The sequence below is a fragment of the Podarcis tiliguerta genome (assembly GCF_965153285.1).
Source record: "Podarcis tiliguerta genome assembly, chromosome: 8".
Lineage (NCBI taxonomy): Eukaryota > Metazoa > Chordata > Lepidosauria > Squamata > Lacertidae > Podarcis > Podarcis tiliguerta.
In genome coordinates this window covers 73,597,144-73,622,660 of record NC_139541.1, presented here as the reverse complement: position 1 = coordinate 73,622,660, position 25,517 = coordinate 73,597,144, and the positions used below count along the sequence as shown (strand labels likewise).

At 43.4% G+C, this 25,517-nt stretch overlaps 2 protein-coding genes across 4 annotated transcripts; both read right to left on the bottom strand.

Moving 5' to 3' along the window:
* Nucleotides 1–1,311: 1,311 nt before the first annotated feature.
* Nucleotides 1,312–9,373, bottom strand: LOC310684698 (phospholipase A2 inhibitor CNF-like). 3 transcript variants are annotated; one of them, XM_083456175.1, is made up of 6 exons: nt 9,270–9,338; nt 6,869–6,959; nt 4,980–5,096; nt 3,518–3,673; nt 2,633–2,770; nt 1,312–1,695 (listed from the first exon to the last, which is right to left on the bottom strand). In XM_083456175.1, the coding sequence occupies exons 2-6, from the start codon at nt 6,915–6,917 to the stop codon at nt 1,520–1,522; spliced, it is 636 nt and encodes a 211-aa protein (XP_083312301.1). In that variant the 5' UTR covers nt 6,918–6,959; nt 9,270–9,338; the 3' UTR covers nt 1,312–1,519. The 3 variants fall into 3 exon arrangements, with proteins under 3 accessions (XP_083312301.1, XP_083312302.1, XP_083312303.1); XM_083456176.1 differs by lacking the exon at nt 9,270–9,338 and adding an exon at nt 6,985–7,129 and having other exon boundaries at nt 6,869–6,937; XM_083456177.1 differs by lacking the exon at nt 6,869–6,959 and having other exon boundaries at nt 9,270–9,373.
* Nucleotides 9,374–11,636: 2,263 nt separating this feature from the next.
* Nucleotides 11,637–25,043, bottom strand: LOC310684675 (phospholipase A2 inhibitor and Ly6/PLAUR domain-containing protein-like). The gene is made up of 6 exons (XM_083456139.1): nt 24,909–25,043; nt 19,016–19,128; nt 17,299–17,406; nt 16,419–16,577; nt 12,964–13,092; nt 11,637–12,023 (listed from the first exon to the last, which is right to left on the bottom strand). The coding sequence occupies exons 2-6, from the start codon at nt 19,059–19,061 to the stop codon at nt 11,797–11,799; spliced, it is 669 nt and encodes a 222-aa protein (XP_083312265.1). The 5' UTR covers nt 19,062–19,128; nt 24,909–25,043; the 3' UTR covers nt 11,637–11,796.
* Between the last annotated feature and the right edge of the window lie 474 nt (nt 25,044–25,517).

Genomic DNA, 25,517 nt, shown 5'->3' with positions numbered 1-25,517 from the left:
GTGAAGTCAAACCATTGCATTAGCAGCAACAAAAGTGACACCTCTGGGGTGCAATCCTCAGCAGTGTGTATGGAGGTCCTGGGCTGACCAGAGGATAAGGCACCTCTCTTGGCCTCACTGATGTAGTCCAAAAGAAAGCAGAGCAGCTGCAGATGTTGCTGGAAGGAGGTGTACAAGACATCATCTGACAATCTTAAGGACTCCAGTCCAGATTTGTGTAGGGTTTACCCCAAAGATGTCCCACAAGGCAGCAGAGCTTTAGCATCAGAGTTTTCCTTCTTCTAGATGGACTACCTACCCAGGTTGATGAGCCCCATCCACCCCTCACTTCCCTCTACAGCACATCTGTGGACATTGTCACATGCAACAGTTCCCAAACACTGGTGCTCCATGGCCTTGATTCATGTTGTCTGTGGGGATTTATGGAGAACTGGACTTGATGCCAACAGCCTTTCAAAGGGTTCTGTCAATAGGGATTATGCCTTTACCTCTGACAAACACTGCACTTACTGTTCCTTGGATGGTTTCTGGACATTGCCTTTCAAGTTGCACCTGTGTTTCGGTGTTAGACCAGTTGGTTCTTTTTTTGATTGCTCCTGTGAATGGTCTTGGGACAATTTCTGAGATCAAGGAGCAAGTTTCAACCTATGTACCTTTCCAGACAGTACAGAATTTCTGGACACTATCAGGTACAAGGCTGCTAGTTAATTTATAATCAACTTGAAGCTTGCACAGAATCTGAGTTTCTGGAAACATTTGAGTGGGGCAGGAGAGCCAAAAAAATTAGCCACTACTCAGGTCCTCATATTTCAACCAATGTATCTGACTGTTACTTCTGCTAGTTCTGACCAAGCAGTAGCAGAACCAAGGCTAGGTGGGATAGTTCATTGCATATTACAGATTCTGTAGTTACATGAAATGATGGGGAATTGCCAATTATTTATTTTATTATTATACTTTTTTTTTCACCAGTAGGACAGGACCATTTTGACATCAGGATGTAACTGGACAGGACAACTGAGATCTTTGCTCTGATCTCTGGTTCCTTTACATATTTGCAATGGTGCAATGGAAAAACAAGCAATCTGAACTGAGTACAGAGTAATGCTTTTCTCTCCTTCCAGCTTTCCTGGTGGAAATAGTTCCCCTACTAAAAACACACACACACGTGCCATTAGGAAATACATATTGATATCCCAGATTACAATTTTCAGTTTCCTACTCCTTCTTCACCTTCAGAAATTAACATTCATCATGCCATATCTGCATAGAAATTATTTGCCGGAAAATCCTCAATACAAAGACACAGTATTTGTCTGCTTTATGAATTTATTCAGATCACAATTCAATGGAAATATAACTCCTGTGTCATATTTTCTATAACTAGATCTCTGAAACCCCAATTTCCTGCTCTCTTGCACCTGCCTTCTAGAAAAACACTCACTCTTTAGCCTCTTCAGAGATCTTCCACTCCCCACCGCTGGGAGCAGTTTCCTCCTAAGTCCCACGAAGGGCGCATCTACAGGCCAGAAGTATAGGATGATGACTGGGCATCAAAACATGCTGCTCGGTTGACATTGAAAGAAACCCAGTTATTTAAACTTTGCATTACTCCTTTGGGGACTGTTGTTATGTAATTACAAAAATCTGGTGTTGCACATCCTTTGAAAGCAGCTGACACTTCACTTTTACCCACTGAAAAAAGAGGAATGATAATATGAGTCAGGGTTGATTTCAGGACCCAGCACACTCATGCAATTTGCAGGGCCATTGGATTAATGTGCCCCCCCCTTTACCCCCAACCCAGTTATGTTCTCTGCATATTCAGAAGATATATTTCCACTCAAAAAAAGACACTGAGATGAAAGGTGCAGCAGGATAATCTGAGCCAGGCTTGGCATCAGGGCCAGGCATCTTTGGACAAATGTCAGGGTCAGTGCACCTGAGAACAGTCTGCATCTGATGTCTTCCACAAGCCCTGCTTTACCTTTCTTCCTTGTCTATTGGTATTCTGACCAGATCAAGGCTACTGGGTGAAGCTTACACATGTGAATTTAGCCAACAATTGAATCTTCCATAACGCCCACAATATAGCATCCTTCCAGGGCCTGGGGAAACTCAAAATGGGAATGACAGCTGTTTGCATGCCGACTTGCATGTGATCAGGGCGATCTGTGAGTGAAGCCAATAGCATGCCAGTGACTGAGGACTGGGGCCAACATTGTGTACCTCCCCGATAATCAGGAGATCCCACCTTCCTAGGTTCCTTCTTTTATCCCTTTATTTCTCTTTCTCACATACAGAAATCAGGGACAGATATATTTTCCCAAAATTCATTTCTAGCAAGGAAATATAATGTTGATGAAAACATTAAATGTTGTTGTTTAGTCGTTCAGTCATGTCCGACTCTTCGTGAGCCCATGGACCAGAGCACGCCAGGTCCCAGTCCTCAGTCACTGGCATGCTATTGGCCTCACTCACAGACCGCCCTGATCACATTAAATATTTTCCCTCAAATAAAACACATCTCCCTCCTCCCTTTGCTTTCTTCATATTTGGCCAAAAAGGGGATGGGTAGTTGATGGCTGACAGCTGCTTGTTTTCCCCTGTACTAATCGGAAGTTCTACTCACCTTGCTTCATAATACCACCAAAGGATATACATTTAGTCGCTTTATAAGGACACCTGCGGGCTGTCATGCTCTCGCAATCAGAGGTGCTGTTAGAGAAGCAGGATGGGCACTCCAGAGGACCATATCTCCCAGGATGCACTGTCAAAATGAAATCTGGTTAGATTTCTGTTTTCTTTGGCACGCCAAGTCCATTCTGGCCCTTAGTTTCTGGTTTGTATAAAGGATTATGACATCCACCAGGGTGTTCTACAACTGCAGTCAAATGTGCCAGCTGGGAAAATCTGATATAAAAGTTTCAAGGGGAACTTGCGATTACAATCTGACAACAATTGGGGGGAGGACAGACCCTGCCAACCTTCCATCTATTTGAAATTGTGGCTAGGAACACCATTTTTTAGTTCATTCTTGGGTAAATTATGACTGGCAATCAACTCTGATCATCTTCATTGCGATCAATACCATTAACAATTTCATTTGTTAGGAATGATGCTACTGGGTTGTTATAGGCAATGAAATAAAAATGCTGCTATATTTGCCCATGCTGAAATTTGTCATTATCTCTTCCCTGGCCCAAGGTTAATTGACAACAAATTTTCCCAGGATACGTTAGAAGCCAGCGGAAGTTAGTAGAATGTGGAAGTTAGTAGAATGTGGAAGTATTGCTATATATGGACTTAGCTGCCCCTTTGCTTCCTTTGCTTATAAGCGTATAAATGATTGTGCTGTTTTCATGCGTGGTGCAACACCCCTCACTACTTGCTGGATGAGATTGTGCTGACATTCTCACCTAAAAGTCCCATTTTACTGGCAATTGGATTCTATTGGACATTTCAGGCAGCCCAGGATATCTGGCTTCAACCCCGATATTCCCCCAACAATACTTACTTCCGAATCCATCCTCAATGCATGCAGCAGAATGGCAGCAGGTGAACTTCACCCGAAAATATTTCCTCATTGCTGTAGCAAAGCCAAAATAGCCTGGGTGGCATTCCTGGGAGTCAACACAGTCACTGTAATTAAATTGCTCTCTGTACTGAGAAACTGTGGAAGAGAATTAGGAAGGAGGTTCAAGTCAATCATCTTTGCCCTGGCGTTAACTGTGGCACTCTCAAAGCTGTAGGGTTGCCAAAGGAGGGATTTTAAATACAGAAGTGACCACAGCTGCTGCACCATCCAAAGGTGATAAAAGGCACTCCTAGCTAGGGATGTTGGAAAATAATGGAGGTGGAGACAAAAAATGACAGTGTCACTTGCTGGGGGCACATTGTCCAAGCCATCACCCCAACCTGGAACTATCTATCTATCTATCATCTATCTATCTCACCTGGAGATACAGACCTCACCTGGAGTACTGTGTCCAGTTCTGGGCACCACAGTTCAAGAAGGACACTGACAAACTGGAACGTGTCCAGAGGAGGGCAACAAAATGGTCAAAGGCCTGGAAACGATGCCTTATGAGGAACGGCTAAGGGAGCTGGGCATGTTTAGCCTGGAGAAGAGGAGGTTAAGGGGTGATATGATAGCCATGTTCAAATATATAAAAGGATGTCACATAGAGGAGGGAGAAAGGTTGTTTTCTGCTGCTCCAGAGAAGCGGACACGGAGCAATGGATCCAAACTACAAGAAAGAAGATTCCACCTAAACATTAGGAAGAACTTCCTGGCAGTAAGAGCTGTTCGACAGTGGAATTTGCTGCCAAGGAGTGTGGTGGAGTCTCCTTCTTTGGAGGTCTTTAAGCAGAGGCTTGACAACCATATGTCAGGAGTGCTCTGATGGTGTTTCCTGCTTGGCAAGGGGTTGGACTCGATGGCCCTTGTGGTCTCTTCCAACTCTATGATTCTATGATCTATCTATCATCTATCTATCTATCATCTATCTATCTATCTATCATCTATCTATCTATCATCTATCTATCTATCTATCTATCATCTATCTATCTATCTATCTATATCTATCTATCTATCTATCTATCTATCTATCTATCTATCATCTATCTATTTAAAATTATATGCCACTGTTCATCCAAAGATCACAAGGCAGTTTACAGCATTAAAATGCAAAATGAAAACACAAAATACATATCATAATAATAACAATGAAAACCAATAGCACCTCCCACAAACACATTAAAAAAGCTATAGAATGGCAAAATGGCAGTCCCCACAATTCCTTCTGTGATGAAAGGTTACAGGATGAAGAATGACAGCTCTGTGTATTTTAGGGCTGATTTACTCATGGACCTCACTTTAGTTGATTTCCCAGCATGCAGTTACTACGTGTGGAAGGTGTCTTTTGAAAAGGGCTGTGTGCGCATTCAGTGGAAAGAATGAAACCTTTCTTACTCACATATATTGTTATCCAGAACACCTTTGAGGCACGTATCAGCTGGGCAGCTATGTGCCTCTCGGTTTTCACAATAGTTTTTCAGCCCATACTGACAAGTTGTACATTGTAGCGGTGCCCCTACAAAACAGGAAAGGGGATCAAGAAGGCTCAGTGTCATTAACATACACCACAACACATCTTCTTTTGAGCCTTGGAGCCAGAGGGTCTTGGGCTTAAGATGGGAGACAAGGACAGATTCCCTCGACTTTGGAAACCACGTTAACCTATTTTGAATTAAAGCAATTCAGTTTAATAAAGAATTTGAAAATTGAAATTATGTTTAATAAATGAGCACCAAGTTCATTTCAATCATCCTATCTCCTGGTAGGCTTTCCTTCTTTCTCAGAAGCTGGGTACAATTCTGCCAGCAAAGTTACCTTATATTTCATTAAGTAAAGAGGATGGAAAGTTCCTTTATTCGCTCTTAAAACAAAAGTAGAACATCCAGGGGAGATGTACTGGGATATTCACAAATACATAACTCCAGGCCAACTCATTTAGGTCTGGAATCAGTTTTTAGGATGCTTGGGAACCTGCCCCAGCTCATGTGCCCCAGCAGAGCAATCTAGGGCTGACACTTACCCTACAGCTACAGACAAACAGTATAGCCAGTGCTGGCAGATGCTATTAGAATCATAGAATTGTAGAGTTGGAAGGGACCACAACAGTCCCCTAGTCCAAACCCCCTGCAATGCAGGAATCTCAGCCAAAGCATCCATGACAGATGACCATCCAACCTCTGCTTAAAAACCTCCAATGAAAGAGAGGCCACAACCTTCAGAAGGATGGTCAGTTCCACTGCCAAAAAATTCTTACTGTCAGAAAGGTCTTCCCAAATCTTTTGCTCAATGTGGGACATGAACCCACGACCCTGAGATTAAGAGTCTTGTGCTCTACCAACTGAGCTATCCCTGCTTGTTGTTGTTGTTTATGTTTATTAAATTTGTATACCAGTTTTCATCAGGAGAAAACAGGGTGCTTCACAACATAAAAATACAAAACGAGAATGCAAATATTACTATCATTTATTAAATAGACCCACTTTGGAATAGGGTTGCCGCCCATCCTTTAAAAATACAGGATCATCCCAGATTTCAATGTAAAATGCTGTGTGTTGATTGAATACAGGACACAGTTTGCCCTGTATTTCCTGTATTTCTGCTCTGTACTTTCTGGGTGTGGGTGTGTGTGCATTGCTGGCTTGGCTGGAGAAACCACCTCTCGCTTCACTCCTTTCGTGTTTTCTCCTCGTTTCCTCTTCTCATCTCGCCCCCAAGGAGGTGTTCTCCCTTCCCTTTCCCTGCAACTTCAGTGGGGTTAAGGAAACCATCCACAGAGCTGCAGCCTAGGAAAAAGAGCCTCGTCCTTCAGAGAACAGCAGCTTCCACGGCTCCAGAAACAAGCAGTTTTGTGACATTGTAACCCAGAAGCCACAATTCCAAACATAGTCATCTTAGGGTTGCCATATTTCAAAAAGTGAAAATCTGGACGCAAAAGTTATTAAGCTTTTTTATCTAGACTTTCGACATGGGTTGCCATACATCCGGATTTTCCCGGACATTTCAGAGATTTCTGTCCAGACACTGTTTTCTGCTGCCAGTTTCTGCCTATGTCCAGGAAATTCCAGACATATGGCAACCCTAGTTGTCTGCATAGTAATTTATTTTTTCTCCCTATTCCAAGATGCTAGCCCTGCTTCCCAAATCCTCCTGCTCGTCACTGCCTTGCCCATCTGCTAGTTTTCATTTCTAAGAGCACCTTAGCTTTTCAGTCTCCTTGCTGTAGCTCCACCAACCACTCCCTATTTTAGAGTAAATTACTGGAACACAGGATGTCTGGTTTATACTCACCTAGTGAAAACAAGGCCAAGAGGAGGCCTGTGCACAGGAAAGCCTTCATGGTGTTGCGATGATCAAAAGCTAAGGAGGACTTCAAGAAGATCTGCTCCTAAAAGGGCAATGGATACAGCTATGAGCTTACACAAAGGGATTTTATAAGTCAGGGATGGGAGCCTCAGCCAACACTTGAGAACAACCGGTTTAGTGAGATGCGGAAACTGGCACAAATGGAATCTGTATGTTTTCCCAGAGAGCCTGTGATGTGATATTGGAACACACTGCAGTTTTGAAACGGGATGCGATCTTTTTCAGGAACACCACGGAATTTTGCCAAGCGACAAGTTATCCCCAGTGTTCTTCACGCTGTATATGGGAAATCATTTTCAATCATATTCACAGGGATTGATTAGTTGCTAGAAACCACAGGAGGGGAGAGTTATCTGTGCTCATGTTCTGCTGCTTGGTTTCCCATAGGCATCTGACTGGCCACTGTGAGAACAGGATGTTGGACTAGATGGGTCATTGGGTGGGGGAAATGTATAATTCATCTTAAAACCATTGCAAACAGCTAAAATTGTTAGTAGGGTTGGAATAACACTTGTAGTTTAATGCTGAATTTTGGACATGGAAAAGTGTAATGGAAATGGACATGGAAATGTAAAAGATTTGGATTATCATCAAAGATGCAGGAGGAAACGATTAACAATAGGACCCACAAAGGGGAGGAGGGAAGTCCAGGAGATTCTTTGGAATCTTGTTTTTATGTTGTATGTTGGATATGTGATTGTAAAATTTATTTTGAAAAACCATTTTTTAAAAAATAAAAAAAAAGATGGGTCATTGGGTGTGATCCAGCAGACTAGTCTTGTGTTCTTACATACAATGCAAGGAAATGCACAAGAACGCGTACTATTACATTGATGGATACTTCCCTTGCTTCTGTGCTATGCTTTGTTTTGTACAAGCTTGCAATTGAAATAATTAGGTGTGGTTCTTTTTGATTCTGTAATGTTTAATGAATAGAATACCATCTTTTTTATATAAAAAAAAACAACTTTAATGTTTTCAAAGAAAATACCAGCATTCCCCATTGATTTTCTCTGATCTTGCCAGAAGGAGAGACATAGAAACCTAGCAAGCTGTTTCTCTTTTTTTTTTCTTGGTTGATTGGCAATTCTACTCACATAGATCTGTAGAGCCAGCAAGGGCTATGCACTGATCCTCATTACTAAAGCAACTGGCAGTCTCTATGCAGACTTTTTCTTTCCCATCACCTTTTCCCTTTAAAGACCCTCAAAGATTCTTGACCTTCTGGCTATAGCTGAGGGCTGGAGATCCCACAGCCCTTCAGATGTTATTGGACTACTGCTCCTGTCATCCCTGACCATTGGCTGGGGCTGATGGGATTTAGAGTCCTACAGAATAAGGAGTGCCACAAGTGGGGATGGACAGTTCTCTCAAGTTTTGTTTCTTTTAGTTTCACATTTTTTCCAATCTCAAGTTCAGTTCTCCACATTTCCAACAATTCGTTGATTTTTTTTAATGTCCTAATTTCTCCTGATTTACACATGTTTGTATGCAATTTTGCCTAATATACATGTTTTTGCAAAGCAATGTTCCTTAATGAAATGATTTTTTGTCTGCTATTTTTACCAATATTTAGGGCTGTGCAGAGCTTCTACGGCCATCCCCACCCCAATCAGATTCAAAGCCCGATGCAGTACATAGGAGTGGCCACAGTCTTACCTAGGATGATTCAGAGCCTGAACTGAATCACAGCCCATTCTCACTCTGGGTGCGCACAATCCAATCCGGAGCAACTGAGGGCTACCTAAATCCATGCTGTCTGCATCCTGATTTGATTGGGGACCCAAGAATGAACAAATGAATGAATGAATGAATGAAACTTTATTTGTGTCAGCCATCAGCCATAGCAAAAAAAGAACATTGCGATATACACAGAACAGAAATAAAAAGTCGATTGTATTAAACACGATTATATAAAACACAGTTTAGGGTCCTGAATCAGCAGTCAAATAGTGGATCTTATTCTGATTGCCCCAGCTAGTAATTGGGGGACCCAAGATTTCGCCACAGCTAGTTCACATTCTAACACGTGCTTTTTCGTGCACACTTTACTGAAATGCATGCATTTTTGTACACATTTCTTGTCTAAATAAATGGTTTGAGAAATTTTGAGAACAATTGGTTAATTTTGAAGGGTGGCTGTGTCTTGGTCTGAGTATTGTTCCAGAAAGTGTGGGTTATGTTGATTTGCCTTCACATACGAGCAAAACTGAATTTTGCCCCAGTTCCTGGCACAAGCCTCCCGCTCCTGTTTCACGTCCACTACCCATTCCCTTTCTAGAAATAATAAAAGAATAAAAACCCAGGACTTCTGGTTTCTACTCACCTAGAGGAAGCAGAACCAAAATGAGGCATGAGCTCAGGAATGCTTTCATGGTGTCAGATAGTTGAAGGGCCAAAACTGGAGCAGAGTGATACCAATGCAAGGACAACTCTTAGCCACAGATTGCTCTGGGCCATCCACCCTGACCTGTAGCAGTCCACGCCTCATTCAAGGCCTTGGCAAAATCTGATGCACAGCCCTAGTAACATGCCTGATTGAAGTACAGAAGTACTGCTCAGCTGGTGATATTTCCGACATGGGCCACATCAGTGCTCGCATTGTAGAACTGCAAGTGCCAGGGATACATAGTGGAGTAGGTGGGTGGGATTATTTACTAGGACTTTGTGCTCATTCTTGGCAGTTGAGGAAATATTGTTCTGGAACTCTGCCCCTCTCTGTTTCACTGCTACCCGATTTCACCACATTGCTGGGAAGAGGACGTGTTCAAACTGCCAGTGCTTGCCCCTGGCTATGCCTCCCTGAATTTTCACAAAGCCAATTTGGCTTTCTCCTCCACCTCCATGTGAGCCATAGCCTTCAGAACCCATCTTATTTATATACTCTGTTTTCCCCATATTAGCAAGCAAAGTCTGAATTTTCTGGTGACTGTTCCTATGCTGTCTCTGTTTCAACAGGACGTTCCTTAAAAAGTAAGCATCCATAAGATTGCACAACCATGATTATTGTTTGCACGGCAGGGGTTGGGGTAAATGAATCCTTAGGGTCCCTCCCAACACTATGATTCTAAGTAGTTTTTAAAAAGGGAAACATTCAAGTGAGATTTGTTTAATTCTAAAAAGCACACATGCAAAACTGTCATATATGTCAAGTCAGATCATTAGTCCTTCTCTCCATGTGCTTTTTTGATTGACAGATCCTCTCTGAGGTCTCAAAGCAGAGATTCATTCCTGGTCCTGGTAAAGGTAAGGTAAAGGACCCCTGGACGATTAAGTCCAGTCAAAGGTGACTATGGGGTTGTGGGGCTCATCTGGCTTTCAGGCCAAGGGAGCCCACATTTGTCCACAGACAGCTTTCTGGGTCATGTGGCCAGCATGACTAAACCGCTTCTGGCACAACAGAACACTGTGATGGAAGCCAGAGTGCACAGAAATGCTGTTACCTTCCCACCACAGTGGTACCATGGATCTTGGTACGCAGGGTCTGTTAGCTGCAGATTGAGCATAAAACCTTCCATCTGCAAAGCATGATTTCAGAAGAAATCACAATACATTTCATTTCACTGACCGATTCATTACATTAACTGATTAAAATCACATTTTCAATTGCCTTTTTTAAAAAAAGCCTGCCCAGTTAATCTAGGGATGCATTCATTCATTTATTTAAAAGAATTATTTTTGATAAAAGTAATTATAAAAACTGCAGCTGGCAGCCAGCATCTTAGAAGAAGCCTCCTCCCTTTGCTTCGTTTAGGAGGGATGCCTCTTCTAAGGTGGCACCTGCTGCAACTGGTGTATGTGTGTGTGTGTGTGTGTGCACATGCACATTAAACGTCACCATCATTTGTTGGTCAATGGGCACATTTGCAAATTGGAGAAAGTGCTGTGGGCACCTCACATACCCTACAACAGCCAAAAGAAAAAAATCAAGCAAAATTTCAGAAGCGGGAGGGAGCTCTGTGGGAGCCAGGGAAGGCCTGTGAGCCCAAGTGCTTCAAGCTGGTGACTCCTGAAGCATGCCATCTAAAAAAACAACTAAAATATGATCCACCGTTTGAAACTGTTGTTCTAGCTACAGTGGTACCTCAGGTTACAGATGCTTCAGGTTACAGATGAATTGGGTTACAGACTCCGCTAACTCAGAAATAGTACCTCGGGTTAAGAACTTTGCTTCAGGATGAGAACAGAAATCATGGAGCGGTGGCACGGTGGCAGCAGGAGGCCCCATTAGCTACAGTGATACCTCAGCTTAAGAACAGTTTCAGTTTAAGAACTGACCTCCAGAACAAATTAAGTTCTTAACCCAAGGTACCACTGTACATGCAAATCTATGCAACTTTGAGTTGATCAGTTAAAATGTATTTACTTAAACAGCTAACACGGCAATCCTGTGCACACTTACCTGGGAGCAAATCTCAAGCAACCCAATGAGACTCCCTTCTGAGTAGAGAGGCATAATGTTTCTGTAGTGCAGGGATGGGGTGCCTACAGCCCTCCAGATGTGGTTAGACACAGTTCACATCATTCATGATCATTGACTATACTGGCTGAGTCTGATGGACATCCAACAGCATCTGGAGGGCCAATGATACATTCATCATCCCTCAGGCAAATAGTTTCCCAACTTACACATCCTTATGCACACAGGGGTGCATGCACACCACACATACACAAACATACACACAAAGACGAATGCATTAGGATCCCCCTTTATTTAACTAATTTGGTCTTTGAAATCACATGCAAGCCTGCAAACAGACATTAGCAGATGCTGGAGCCTGAACTTCTGGGAACGGTGCATTGGAGATGCTTTTCCCAGCTTTGCTGAGGAAGACACCTTGAACCAAATGAAATCAGTAAAGGAATTTGTCCAGCAGGAGCCCAAGGAGATAGGGCAGGAGAACGGTGAAAGCAATGCTCCCATGTACCAGGCTGGCTCCATCAGTTGCTTTCTTTATGTGACTGGTGGCGATCGAGATTTTCACGTCTCCAAAGATCATGTTGGTGCCCTTGACAAGGATTTTTGCTGATTGAGTAGCACAGCCTTGCCCAAAGAAGTCCTGAGATGAAGCTGTAGAATCTGCAAAAGGACAATACAGGAAAGAAATAGTATCATCCCTGCTGTGAAGGAAATTGACAGTTGTGAAAAATAAAAATTGTGGGGTTAACTTGTTTAAACCCAGCCTGTACAGGGAAGGAATAGGTAGTCAAATTGTGCATGGGCAAAGTCTGCAGTTGGGACTCAGACCCAAGTAGTTTTGTGGATTTGGAACCAAGGGAGTTGAAGGATATGTTTGGGAACCAAATGAAACTTGAGGAGATCATGCTGGGTCTCAGGATACAAAAGAAAGACACATTGGGCTGAGGAAACAGCAAATTCTAACATAAGTCTTTAGCTTTAGGGACTGTCTCTAGATGGAAAGCTGCAAGTGTTTTAAACTGACATTTGTTTCTGCATTTTTGCTCCATTTAAGGGCTACGTCTGGGAAGCTAAAATGATGGGTGGCTGCATTTGAGCAATTGGGTCTCCTTTGCTTCTACCCGCTCTAGGAGAAAAAAGGTTGTCTCCAGCCATGTTCTGCTTGGAATTAGCTCACTGAAACTACTGGGTCTAAGTTTCTCACATTCATTTCAATGAGTATTATTTTTTCCAATCACAAACTGATGCAGAATGTGACTGAACTTAAGGGTAAAATTGAAAACTGAGAGAAACTGCAATTCATGGGCTTGTCCATCCCTAACCAGGAGGGCTTGCTTTGATGTAGAACAAGGGTTGGGGTTTAGCACAGAGTTCACTTGTGGATAAGCCTAAACTCCTCCATTGTAGAGTCAGTTTGGTGCAGTACTTATGAGGACCTGCTTAAGGTCTGGGTTGAAAGAACTGGACTTGGGTCAGTTATTCTCTTCCAGCCTCACCCATCATAGAACTGCCAAGAGAATAGGGGAGAAGCTAGACTCCTTGGGATTAATATGGAAATAAGATGAATAATCCTCAGTCAGCATACCGCGTTCTCATTTACCTTGGAAAGTCCCAGAAATGGTCAGGCAGTAGTCTTGGGATCCAGTACAGTTTGTCTTGTTACCATGGCAGGGCTTAGAGCTCCAAACGAAGCATGTGGGGCACACCTTCCTGGTGGAGGTTTTGTTTACTGCAACAAAGTGATGAAATGAGTGATGAAACATACTGCTGAACTGGAGGGGGAAACACTCTGCAAAAACAAAAACAACAACACCAACCCACCCCCTTTGTAGTTGGGGAAAATGGAAAAGGCATGGAATTTCTCAATTTGGTGTGGGGTGAGCATCAAATATTTTCTGGTCCAGGCCTTCCACTTCCTTGGGTTGTGGTTGGTCCTTTTAATAAACAAGAACTATTTTAACCAATGCATATGGTTCCCCTACTGGTGGGCAGCCTTCCCATGAGACAGAGCGAGACAGTTGCCTCAGGCAGGATCTGCAATGAGTGGCCAGGAGATGCTGAACCACAGAACTGTGTGTACCATTTCACCTGCCCTGTGCTCCCTCAGCTAGGGTGCTGCCCTCAGTTGCAGTGGAGGATGCTACCTGGTCTGCAGAGTTGAAGTGAGATCATTCTATCTCCACTGGTGCTGCGAATGACAAGTGTTGCATTTTGGTCCTGCTTGCTGGCTTTTCACATGCATCTGGTTGGCCACTGTGAGAATAGGATGCTAGACTAGCTGGGTCATTGGCCTGATCCAACAGGCTCTTCTTGTGTGCCTATGTAGAATGAATATTGTCCCTCAGGGCAGGCAGTAAATTGCCTTGAGCCAGTCCTGCCCGATGCTACTAAGAGCCAGAGCTCAGTGGTAGAACATCTGTGCTGCATTTGATCTCTAGCACCTCAAGATGGGGCAGGGAGACAGCCTTGTCTGAAATCCTAGGGAGCCACTGCCAGTCAGTGTAGACAATACTGAGCAAGATCATGATGGACCAGTAATCTGAGTCAGTAAAATGCATCTTCCTTTGTTCTATGTTCCTATATTATGGTGCCACAGGACCCTCCATTGTTTTGTGGGCAAACTGAATGGCAGAGCACCAGTTTTGTATGCAGAAGGTCCCGACCTCTCCAAGCAGGGCTGGAGGTGTCCCTACTCTGAAACCTTGGGGAGTTTCTGCCAGCCAAAGCCCCACCCAGAGGTGCCAACTTGCAGAGAAGATTGGCGTGGGGGAGATGATGCACGCACAATGTTGGGACACCGCATGACATCAGGATGTCAGGAGGAGACAGGGTGGCAGCAGCAGCAGCAGGAGCCAAATGTGGCAGCGGTGCAGCTATAATAATAATAATAATAATAATAATAATAATAATAATAATAATAATAATTTATACCCTGCCCATTTGGCTGGATCTTTCCAGCCACTCTGGGCAGCTTCCAGTAAAAACAGAATACAACTTCAAACATTAAAGAGCCTTCAGATGTCTTCTAAAAGTTGTTTATTTCCTTGACATCTGATGGGAGAGCGTTCCACAGGGCAGGTGCCACTACCGAGAAGGCCCGCATCTCCTCCTCTCTTGCACCCAGTCTCCTCCGTCTCTTGCTGATGCCACAGGTTGGGAGCTGCACGTCTTTCCCTTACGTGGCAGAAGGGGGAGCAGCCACTGAAGCTGTGCCATGCTCGGCTCCACAATCAGCCACATCTTCCTCCTCCTGCCACCACCATCGGCCGGGGGCTGCTTTCCCGCTCCTTCCCCTGCACAGCAGCAGGAGGAGCCGACCACTGAATTTGCACTGCACTCAGCTCCATACTTGGCCTCCTCCCCCCTCCAATGGTTCTAAACATTGGTAGGCTGCCCTCCTCCCCCCAAAATAATAATTTGGAGGGATCAAAAGAGCTGGGCGCTAGGAGTTGATGCCTACCGCCCCAGTAGACAACACTGAGCTAGATGAACCCTACAGCTTAAGCCAGCCTCCTAGGTCCATCACACTACAGAATCATTATCCGTGCACTCTAGAGGAGAAAAGTTGGTAGCCAGATGGACTTTCTCTCCCCAAATAGCAGTTTCGATTCAGTCCTACTCCACCTTGCTTCCTTTTCTGTTCTTCTTCTTGTGGCAATTTATTAATTTACATACTGCTTAATGTCATAATAGTGCATGGAGAATGGAAGCCAGTCTTGCAAAGCATTGAAATGTTAACATCCTCGATCAAAATATACAGTTTGGCAATCCCATTAAAGACATTAAAGAAATATACCTGCATCATTAATATATGCGATAAAAAAGCATTCCCTTTAAAATAACATAACATTCAAAACAGAAAGCTAAAGTCAAGGGGATGCCTGCATTAAGTGTGTCTGCAGTATATCATTATCATTACTATTGTTTATTGTTGTTAGAATTAATTTTATTTTCTAAATTTGTCCCAAAAGCAGCAAAGATGCAACACTGTGACATATAGAACAGCAGAGATTGTGCATCCCATACAAATCATTCCCTACACAGTGTTGCGTAATAACTTCCCCCACCTTTCAGAAATCTCAGAGGAGGAGGGAGTAAGATTTCAACGTGACCAAAAAATAAGGCACAACCAAAATTTGACAATCTGTAATTCTAAATAACTCTTCCATTATTCTCACTCCTTTTTGTTTCTTTTGTTATTGTTCCTATAAACAATGACGCTGTGCCAATCAGCTGTACATAAAGGTTTCTTCCCTTTTTGCCACACAGATGCTCTGAGTGGTTGTTGTTGTTTTCCCAGAGAGGCTAATTTGCGTTTCAACATTCTATTGATGTCTGAGACACAATGTATTTGCAACATGCTCCCTCTGCTGGCTTTATAGAAACTTGCATCCTTATTTTGCCTGCTGCGACCATAGCCTAAAACTTCTTCAACAGCAAAATACTGTCTCCTCAGTATAATCCTTGCTGAGTTCAATTCGATTTATGCCCAGGCAAGGATGGATATAGGATTGCAGTCCAAATGACTCTTTAAATCTAATGCTTGTGATTTTCCAGGTTTATTTGCATTTAACCAAAACTAGCTGTTAGGAAGAAGAACAAATGAGATAATGATTTGGATGCAGGGGTCAAACTTCCATCCCATGGAATTTTCCTATTGAAAATCCCCTCCCCAAACGGGGGGGGGAGGGGGTCTTTACAAGCTCTGGTTTGTTGTAAGTCATATTCAGAGTAGCCTCATGGAAATCAATGGGATTAAGTTAGACTTGGTTGTTAATTTCAAGAGGTCTACAGCGAGTAGGAGTTAGCTGGATACAGGGCTGCCAATTGAATAAAATATTAGGGGGGCAAGTAAGCCTTACCACAAATAATTAATCACAAGACCATTTGAATGACAATGCTCATTAACTTTGGGGGACCCTGGCCTCCTCAAATATTTTATTGAGGCGTCCAAAGGGACTTTGGCCCCTGGGAGTTATGGGATATGAAAATAAATTTGATATACTCATTTCTGAGACTCCTTCTCAACCTTAATCAGTTCTGGACCCCACATACCTGTAGGTGGGCCACTATTGCAGTTTTTCGTTTTGCAGCATACAGAGTTCCAGGTAAAATTTTTCCCAGCTGTGAAGAGAAATCCCCCCTCTTTGCATGCATCGAAACTGGTCTTGTTGGTTTCACAGCCTTTGAAGGTAACAGGGATTTCTTTGGAATCTTGTGTTTCAAAAAAAGGGGAAGGAAATAGAAGGGAGTTAGGGAGATAACAAATAACATGTTAAAACCAATGACCAAAACAATATCACCCATCCATTAAAGCAGGGGAGGACAAACCTTTTCAGCCTGAGGGTCGCAGTCTATCATTGACAAGTGCTAGGGGTGGGAGGGGCCTGGCGTAAAAGTGGGTGGAGCTGCAAACATGACTCATATCTTTGTGCCCTAGGCTAGATTCCAGCCATGCAAGAGTTAAGGGGTTCTACACACATTGTTCTACCTCCAGGCAAACAAGTTCAAGGGTGCTGAAGAGGGCATGAAGGAGGACCGGTGAGGGGTGTTGCCTGGGCGGGATGAGTGGGGCCTGGGCAGAGAGCGTAGGGCCAGAGAAAGAGAGCTGCCCTTGGCCTCTAGACCTGAGATTTACCCACCCCTTCATTAAAATGCACATAATCAAGCACTGGTGTATTCACACTTGTGGTCAGCAGTGATCTTTCTTGTAAGCGCAACCAAGTTCTTGATAGTGTAACTGATTCCATCTGTAATATGCAGGTGGGTTTGCACTATTCAGACAGTACAATTGGCATTTGATGTGTTCTTCAGATTCATCATGATCATGGCTGCATTCCTCCTCCCCGCCCCCCGCACACACCTTTTAATTAGGTTTCTAGAAAGGCTTCTGTTAGTGTTTTCTGGAAATGTCCCCAGGGACACATCTACCTACTGTTTATATAATTCCATGATTCTGAAATGCAGGATCCTCCAGCATCTTCAACTGTACAAGCTTTGCTTGGACACACTTTTTCACTACAGTCACAATCCAGGGAGTTTGCTGGGGGGAAATAATAACATTGAAAACAGTAAACAATAGCAACTACCACGATGATGAGCAACACTAGTTCTTATTTCTTTTGTTTCTGCTTTATTTTCTAATCCCAACCTTCCTCTGAGGAATTCAGGCTTATGTGCCAGAGACACAGCTGCAGTCGCCACACCCAATCACAACATCACAACTTAAGCCTCATTAACTCCATGCATTTATAGTGTTGTGATACGACTTCCCCTCAAAGAATTCTGCAGTTTGCAAAGGGTGCTGAAAGTTGTCAGGAGCCTCCTGTTGCCCTCACACAGCTATGCTGGATTGATTGTTAAACCACTATGGAAGGGGAATGGGGGCCTCTCCTAAAAACACTCTGCACCCTTACCAAACTACAGCTCCCAAGATTCTTGGGGCGAAGCCGAGGCTGTTTAAAGTTTTATCATAGCAGTTTAGATGTGTGGTCATTGTCTATTGGCTGCAACAGGACTCTACTGTTGTGTTCTAGTCCAATGACAGGCTCCACAGAGAATGCAGCTTCAGGACCATGGACAGATCTCAATGAGCAGCTTCTTTTGACAAAGGCTGGTTGCAGACTGAAGCCTTTTGAGCCTCTATCTCCAGGCTGTCTCCTCCCATGACTACTATTGTGGCAAGGCCACCTGAAGAAAGTATATTGCAGTACCTCACCTTTGCTGTACCTCATTTTACATTGTACTGCCTAATGCTAAAAGTGCCTAATTCTGAGAATCAAATGCTGTGTGTGTCTCTCTGTGCGCTTTATTGCTGGATTAGCAGAAACATATATTTTTAGCTGTGCTTGCAGAATATAGGGGAAAGGGGAAGGCACCCATCATAGTCACAAGGCGAGGCACTATCACCACATGTTCTGGAACACAGGATGTCCGAGTTGGGTGCTTTCCATATAGGACGCAGGATGTCTGATAAGGAAGGGGGTTTTGCTTTGCCTGCCAAAGAGGGGATTTTTAGCTTTACTTGCTGATAATAGTATATGAGTAATTGCCAATATAATGAGCAAATATATGGAAAGAAGAAGTAATCTTTATAAGGACATAGGAGGATTTAGGAAGGGTGATGTTCATGCTCATTGGTTTAATTTTGCTGCAGTGCATGAATATGTAATGTCTGAAAAAAGTATATAACCCCATGGAACTGTTGATCAGCATCCAGTCTTTGGGAGAGAACTCCACTGGACCTGTTGCTGTCAGCAAAAAAATTTTACTTTCTATTTCTCCAACTGCTGCGTCTGTGGTCTTTGAGCGCACCTTGAACAGGTATCCAGGTACTTTCGCAACACTATATCTCTCCTTTGTGAATGTTTGGTAATCTGCTCTAGGAAGACATTGTCCATTTCTGGCTTGGCAGTCTATAGCAGACCCTTCACAGTAAGGTCACTATTTCTCTCTGCTACAATTTTTACTCCTATACTCTCTATCAGCTTTCCATGGTCCAGGTCATGGATTTCTTCACAACTTTACATATAATGCTACTCCTCCTTCCTTCCTGTTTGATCTATGCATTTTGAACAAGTTATACATCTCAGTTGCTACCTTCCAGTCATGCGTTTCATCCCACCAGGTTTCAGTAATATGACTCAACTCACCTGCAGCTATCAAGGCAGCAAAAAGATAGAGAAGAAACAACTTCATGATTCTGGGAACTGAAGTGGTCGGGTGTCAATGGAAGAAAAATATCCCACAGAGAAGGTTTCTGCAACTGCAATACCAAAATGATGGGAGATTTTATTTTTTATTTTTTTTAAAAAAAAGCAAGCAAGAATCAACATGAAGGCAAATGATAAGGTGGTTACAGCTGGGCAAATGGCACTCTAGTGTGTCATGTGGTTGTGAGTTCCAATGGTCTTGTTTTTGTATTTTTGAAGTTTCTCCCTAGCAGACCTGGATCAAAGCATTTTGCTACCTGAATAATAATAATAATAATAATAATTTATTATTTGTACCCCGCCCATCTGGCTGGGTTTCCCCAGCCACTCTGGGCGGCTTCCATAGAAACAAAAAATACAGTAAAATATCACAGATTAAAAACTTCCCTGAACAGGGCTGCCTTAAGATGTCTTCTAAATGTCAGGTAGTTATTTATCGCTTTGACATCTGAAGCAGTAATGAGGATGACATTCTCCTTTTTTTCTTTTTTTCTTTCCAATCTTGCCCTTCCTCCAAAATAATCCATGACAATATACATCAGGGATGGAGGACAGCTCCAGCCCTCCAGATATTTATTTGTTTAAATTTATTGTTACACTTCTATCCCATCTTTCCTCCAAGGAAGCTCAAAGTGACACAGATGTTCTCCCTTTTCATGTTTCATCCTCACAACAACTCTTTGAGGTAGGATAGGTTGAAAGACAGTGGCTGACTCAAAGTTATCCAGTCAGCTTCATGACTATAGGGGAATTTGAACCCTGGTCTCCCAGGCAGGACAACAACTCCCATCATCCCAGACTTTGGGCCATGCCAGCTGGAGCTGGTGGTATTTGGAGTCCCCATCCCTATTTGGGGTAAATAAATTTGCAAAAATGTATTGTTTTTCACCCCCTTGGTCTCTCCATATTAAATCTTTACTGCAGGTGTGACCTCCAGATGTTATTACTAATATTACATATTTATTCATACCCATAGCATCAACATTTCCCTTTTTTAAAGGGAAATTCCCTTATTCCGAATAGGATTCCTCGCAAGAAAAGGGAAAAGTTGACAGCTATGTTCATACCCCACATTTTTCCCTAACAAGAACTTAAGGTGGCTTATAGATAAAAATAGGAATTGCTAAAAACATTAAAAAATTAAGCATTGATAGAATTAATACTCTCTCTTTTTCTCTCTATACATAATCTATTAAAACAATACAAATAATTACAATAAAAACAGCAGAGCACCAGCTCTTTCATTAAAAAGAATAAATTCCCAAAGGCCTGTTGGAACAAGAAGGTCTTCACCTGCCAGCAGAAGGAAAATAAGGAAGGAGGGAGTATCACTCCTCTAGGGAGGGAGTTCCAAAGTCTGGGAGCAGCCACCAAGAAGGCCCTCTTCTGTGTCCCCACCAAGACTGCTGTGAGAGTAGCAGGACTGAGAAAAGGGCCTCCCCTGAAGACCTCAAAACCCAGGCAGGTTCATATGACAGAATAGAGTCTTTGAGATACCTTGGACCTTAGCCTAGACACTGCTAGGGTACTATGGCAAAATGTGCATTAAAATGTATCTATTAGTGAAAATAACGAACGAAAATGCATTAGCACAAATAGGTGTATCGGACAAAATTGCATTGAAATATGTACATATTATAAGAAAGTCACCCTAAAATGCAGGTGAATTTCCGTCACTAATAGTTAACTGCTCCCTGCGGTTTGTGTGACAATATTTCAGATAGCAATCCCATTTGCTCCCACCCAAGGGAATATCTGGGCAAGGCCAGTAGACAAATGACTGTCCTGCCCTCTTTGCTAAACAATTTGGGGCAGGACCCCAGGGCGTGTGCTGTGAGGAGTGTGTATGCAAGGCGAATGTGCCTTGTGTGGACACACAGCACCTGAGAGCAAGAGGAGGGTCACACCCTCATAGCAAACACATCTGTCTGGGAGAGGGGGAGGGGAGAACATTTCGTCTGAAAACCATGTAACGGAGATGGCAAGAATGGATGGCAAGCAGGGCAAGGGAAAAGGAAGACATTCAAAGCTGCCATAGCTGGGTCTGATGGTCATCTGAATTGAGGGGTAGCAGTGAAGCTGGAGGTAGATAGCATGGAGAGAGTGGATAGAGGAAACTATTTATCCCTCTCTTATAACACTAGAATTCATAGACATCCAATGGAATGTTGGAAGATTCGGGACAGGTGAAAGCACATTCTATGGAATTTACTTCCCTGGGAGGTAATGATAGCCACCAACTTGGGTGGCCTTCAAAGAGGATTGGACAAATTCATGGAATATAAGGCTATGCTCTGCCTCCATGGTCTAAGACAGTATTGCTTCTGGATACCAGGTTCTGGAAGCCACAGGAGGGGAGAGTGCAATTGTCCTGCTTGCAGGCTTCTCATTGGCACCTGCATAGCTCTGTGAAAATTAGATGGTGGGCTTGATGGGCCATTGGCTTGATGCAGCAGACACTTCTTATGTCCTTATAGAAGAGAAGCAGAGACTGAAGAGAGGCAGTGAATGGTACTGCGATGTTGACATTTTATCCTTTATCAGGACTGACATGTCTACCGTGCTCATAAGCTGATATGGAAATCTCTTTCAGGGAAACCAGGTTGCTGGATTTCAGGGTGGGTCGTGGATAAGAAACCTTTGATAAGAAAGGGGAGGGTGTCCAAACAAAGGGATTTGCACCCCTCTGAGGGCAGATGTTGAATCATAGAACTGTAGAGTTGGAAGGAACCCCAAAGGTCATCTAGTCCAATTGCCTGCAATGAAGAAATCTCAACTAAAGCAGCCATGACAGATGGCCAGGCAACCTCTGCTTAAAACTTCCAAGGAAGGAGAGTCCACAACCTCCAAAGGGAGTCCATTCCACTCTTGAACAGCTTTTACTGTCAGAAAGTTCTACCTTCAACCTCCTTCAACTGTTCCTCATAAGGCTTGGGCTTGATGTCAAGCCCATAACGCTGTTTTGTACAGCACCAATGAATCCTCCCAAGATTTGTCGAAAAAACACCTGCTGCCAACCTTGGGTTTCACAGTCCTTGTGTTTGTCAGATGCACTGTATTTTAAAAGCTAAGTGGAGTCTTCAACAAAAGGTTGTGTTGCATCAGGTATGGGGGACTTTTGGCCTCTGGATGTTGCTGAATGCCAGTCAGCCCTGACCATTGGCCAACCTTCCTGAGGCTGATGGGAGTTGTAGTTCAGCAGCAACTGGGGTGCCGAAGATTCCCTTCACCTGCAATTAGAGCACGGCTGCTGCCTTGCAGCACTACACCCCAACAGAGGACAGAGCCCACAAAAGGACATTTTGCCTTGTTCCCCCTGACATCTTCCCACTGGGATGGTTATTTCAGTGGAAACTGAGCCCACCTCAGTGCTCTAACACTCTCAGTGATGTCATTGCCAAAACCCATGACTGACCAGTGAGAGTTTTCCACCCACTGCTGTGAGCTGCTAACATCATTTACTGTGCAGTAGGTTACCCTGATGTCATTTAAAACAAGGAAGGCGTTTGTTCTTTTTAGATACATTAGGCAAACATACAGCTATCAATAGTGTTATCAGCAGTACATGGGCAACCGCAGAGCATGAGAAAGCGGAGTGCGCACTGCATGGTACCTTCGTATTCATCCACGTGCATTTATACATAAGTGTGTTGCGTCTTTAACAGTGGTTCACATTCTAAGGAGGACTAACAATATAAAGTGTGTCTAAAGGAGGGTGACCAGGGTGGTTGAGAGGTCTGGAAACCACCAGTTACAACCCCAAGTCCTATGAGGAAATGTTAGAAGAACTGGAGGAACAGGATCTTGATGAAGGGTTGTCATTCAGAAAATGTATACACCCCTGATAGACCAAAAGCCCATCTAGTCCAACATTTTGTCCTCACAGTGGCTGGCAAGGTACCTGTGGGAATCCCAGATAAACAGAACATGACTGCAGCAGCACAGTCTCGGCCCAGTATACCTGAAAGAGTACCTTCACCCCCATCATTCAGCCTGGACACTGAGGTCCAGCTCTGAGGGCCTTCTGGGGGTTCCCTCACTGTGAGAGGTGAGGTTAGAAGGAACCAGACAGAGGGCCTTCTTGTTGATAGCACCTGCCCTGTGGAACGCCCTCCCGTCAGATGTCAAGGAAATAAACAACTATCTGACTTTTAGAAGACATCTGAAGTCAGCCCTGTTTAGGGAAGTTTTTAATGTTTGATGTTTTATAGTGCTTTTAATATTCTGTTGGGAGCCACCCAGAGTGGCTGGGGAAACCCAGCCAGATGGGCAGGGTATAAATAATAAGTTGTTGTTGTTGTTTCTATTGCTCAGAATCACCAAATGCTGGAACTGAGAGGCATGCTACCTCAGATACTGGTGATAATGTAGTCATCATGACTAGTAGCCACTGATAATCATCCACCATTGGTTTATCTACCCCTCACCGTTTAAAGCTATTCAGATTGGAGACCTTTCCTGGTTCCCACAGATTCACCTCCCCCTCCCCACTGAAATTAGACTTGAAAGAAACATTTTTTAGGGGAAGTTGTTTCCCTGTGCATTTGGACACCTCTTAAGATATTGTAAACATTTTTTCTTTCATGATGGTGCCCAAGAACAGGAATCAAGTTTTCATTTGGATGCAATTGGAGACCATTTTGAATCGAGAGGGTGGACTGAAGCTTATCAAAATCGCATTGACTTTAACTCAATTTTACAAAATGGTACCTGAGACCAAGAGGCAAGTTTTGAACTATATTTGTTGAACTATAATACGACTGGATGCCATTTTGAATCAAGATAGAAGACTGAACCTTTCAAAACTGCACTGATTTCAACCACCGATATCAAAATTCCACTGATTTTTCAGTTTTGGAGGTGGCTATCGAGTAGCCAATAGGCTGCTGCGTGTGTGTGCTACACACAACAGTTTCCCTGATTTGCTAGTCCACCTACTCAGCTGGTGGGGGCTGAAAACTATGTTGACCAAAACAAGTCCACTGAGAAACAACAGGCAAATATCAGAATGCTCGTGGGAACTGTAAGGTTTGCAGAAGTACAAAACACACACCCCACTCCTTCCTTCCTTCCTTCCTTCCTTCCTTCCTTCCTTCCTTCCTTCCTTCCTTTAGTGGAAATCTAAGGTGGCAATGTCCATGGCAAATAAAATACCAATCAGGATGATCAGTTCATAGAATCATCATCCAGTCTAACCCCCTACAATGCAGGAATCTCAATTAAAGTATGCATTACACAGGGCCACCCAACCTCTGCTTAAAAGGGAGTCCATTCCATGGTAGAACAGCTCTTAAAAGTTCATTCTGATGTTTAGTCAGAATCTCCTTTCTTGTAACTTGAAGCCATTGGTTCAAGTCCCACCTTCCGGAGCAGGAGTAAACAAGCTAACAGGGACTGAAGAAAAGTGTAACTGTACACAGTGAACCAGTGGTATTGCGAGTGAATGGGGCAGCCCCGTGGTTCCATGTTATGCCCATCATGGCCTGGAGGAGGGAGGATGTTGCAAAGACAGCTTGCCTTCCACTCCTGATCACCTCTGCCCATGCAGAGCTACCAGGTGGGTGCTGGGCATGTTCTAGGATGTCTGTGTAGGAAGATTGTGTAGCTCAATGCTCCTAGCAGCAAACCACAGAAATGGGTTGTGCACCCTGGAAGAGTCCCCTGTAGGTGAATGCACCAAGTTGTGCTGGGATGTCATAGAACAGCTTCATGCGGACCCTCCTAAATATCTCCCCTTTGCTGTTCAGGTCCTAGGCAAGCATCCCTTCCCAAGCACCAGCAAGTCCTGGCTGTAAAGTTGACTAATATCCATAGCAAAGAGTTCCTCTCTTACCTGGTTTCCCCCCTTCTTTGTTGATGTGATATCTTTATGCAGAGAGACCAGCTGAGAGGCATTAGGTTGGTTGTGTGTGTATATATACCCTCCAGGGAAAGGTGAGTAAGTGCCCGCTATCAGTGGGCAGGGAGTAGATATGAGAAGAAAGGGCAGCTTCAGTGAGAGACTTTTAAGGTGGAGGAGAGACGTTGTGATTCATTGTGAGGTGTGGTAAAGAAGGAAACAAGGTTAAAATATCTGGGCAAGCTTGACGGGAAATCTGAGAAACCAGTTCTGCCATGGAAAATAACTCTTGGTTTGTTTAGGACTGTTTTCCTCCAAACACCAAGTGAGGGGCTGCCCTGACTTGAAGAGGTTTTAAGGTGGAGCACATGAGATAGGGACAGGAAAATCTGAAAATTTTGGTTTCTCCCAGTTTCTAATTTTTTTCGTGAAGTTCAGTTTTCACAATTCTACATCAGTGTGCAGATTTTTTTTTAAGTTCTCATAAACATTCATCAGCATTTTAATGCAACTGTTTCTAAATATACACATATTGGATGGAATTGTGCCTAAAACACACACCTTTCACACAGCAAAGATGGATACTTTACTATATACATTTCT

What these genes read in the sequence shown, in the direction of transcription:
- LOC310684675 (XM_083456139.1), bottom strand. Translation starts at nt 19,061, where the DNA reads ATGAAGTTGTTTCTTCTCTATCTTTTTGCTGCCTTGATAGCTGCAG. An exon ending in TGCTGCCTTGATAGCTGCAG is followed by an intron (nt 17,407 to 19,015) that starts GTGAGTTGAGTC and finishes ATTTCCCCCCAG; the next exon opens with CAAACTCCCTGGATTGTGAC. An exon ending in CATTTCTGGGACTTTCCAAG is followed by an intron (nt 12,024 to 12,963) that starts GTAAATGAGAAC and finishes GTCCTTTTGCAG; the next exon opens with ATTCTACAGCTTCATCTCAG.
- LOC310684698 (XM_083456177.1), bottom strand. Translation starts at nt 9,318, where the DNA reads ATGAAAGCATTCCTGAGCTCATGCCTCATTTTGGTTCTGCTTCCTCTA. An exon ending in TTTGGTTCTGCTTCCTCTAG is followed by an intron (nt 5,097 to 9,269) that starts GTGAGTAGAAAC and finishes CCTGTTTTGTAG; the next exon opens with GGGCACCGCTACAATGTACA. An exon ending in TGGTGGTATTATGAAGCAAG is followed by an intron (nt 1,696 to 2,632) that starts GTGAGTAGAACT and finishes CTCTTTTTTCAG; the next exon opens with TGGGTAAAAGTGAAGTGTCA.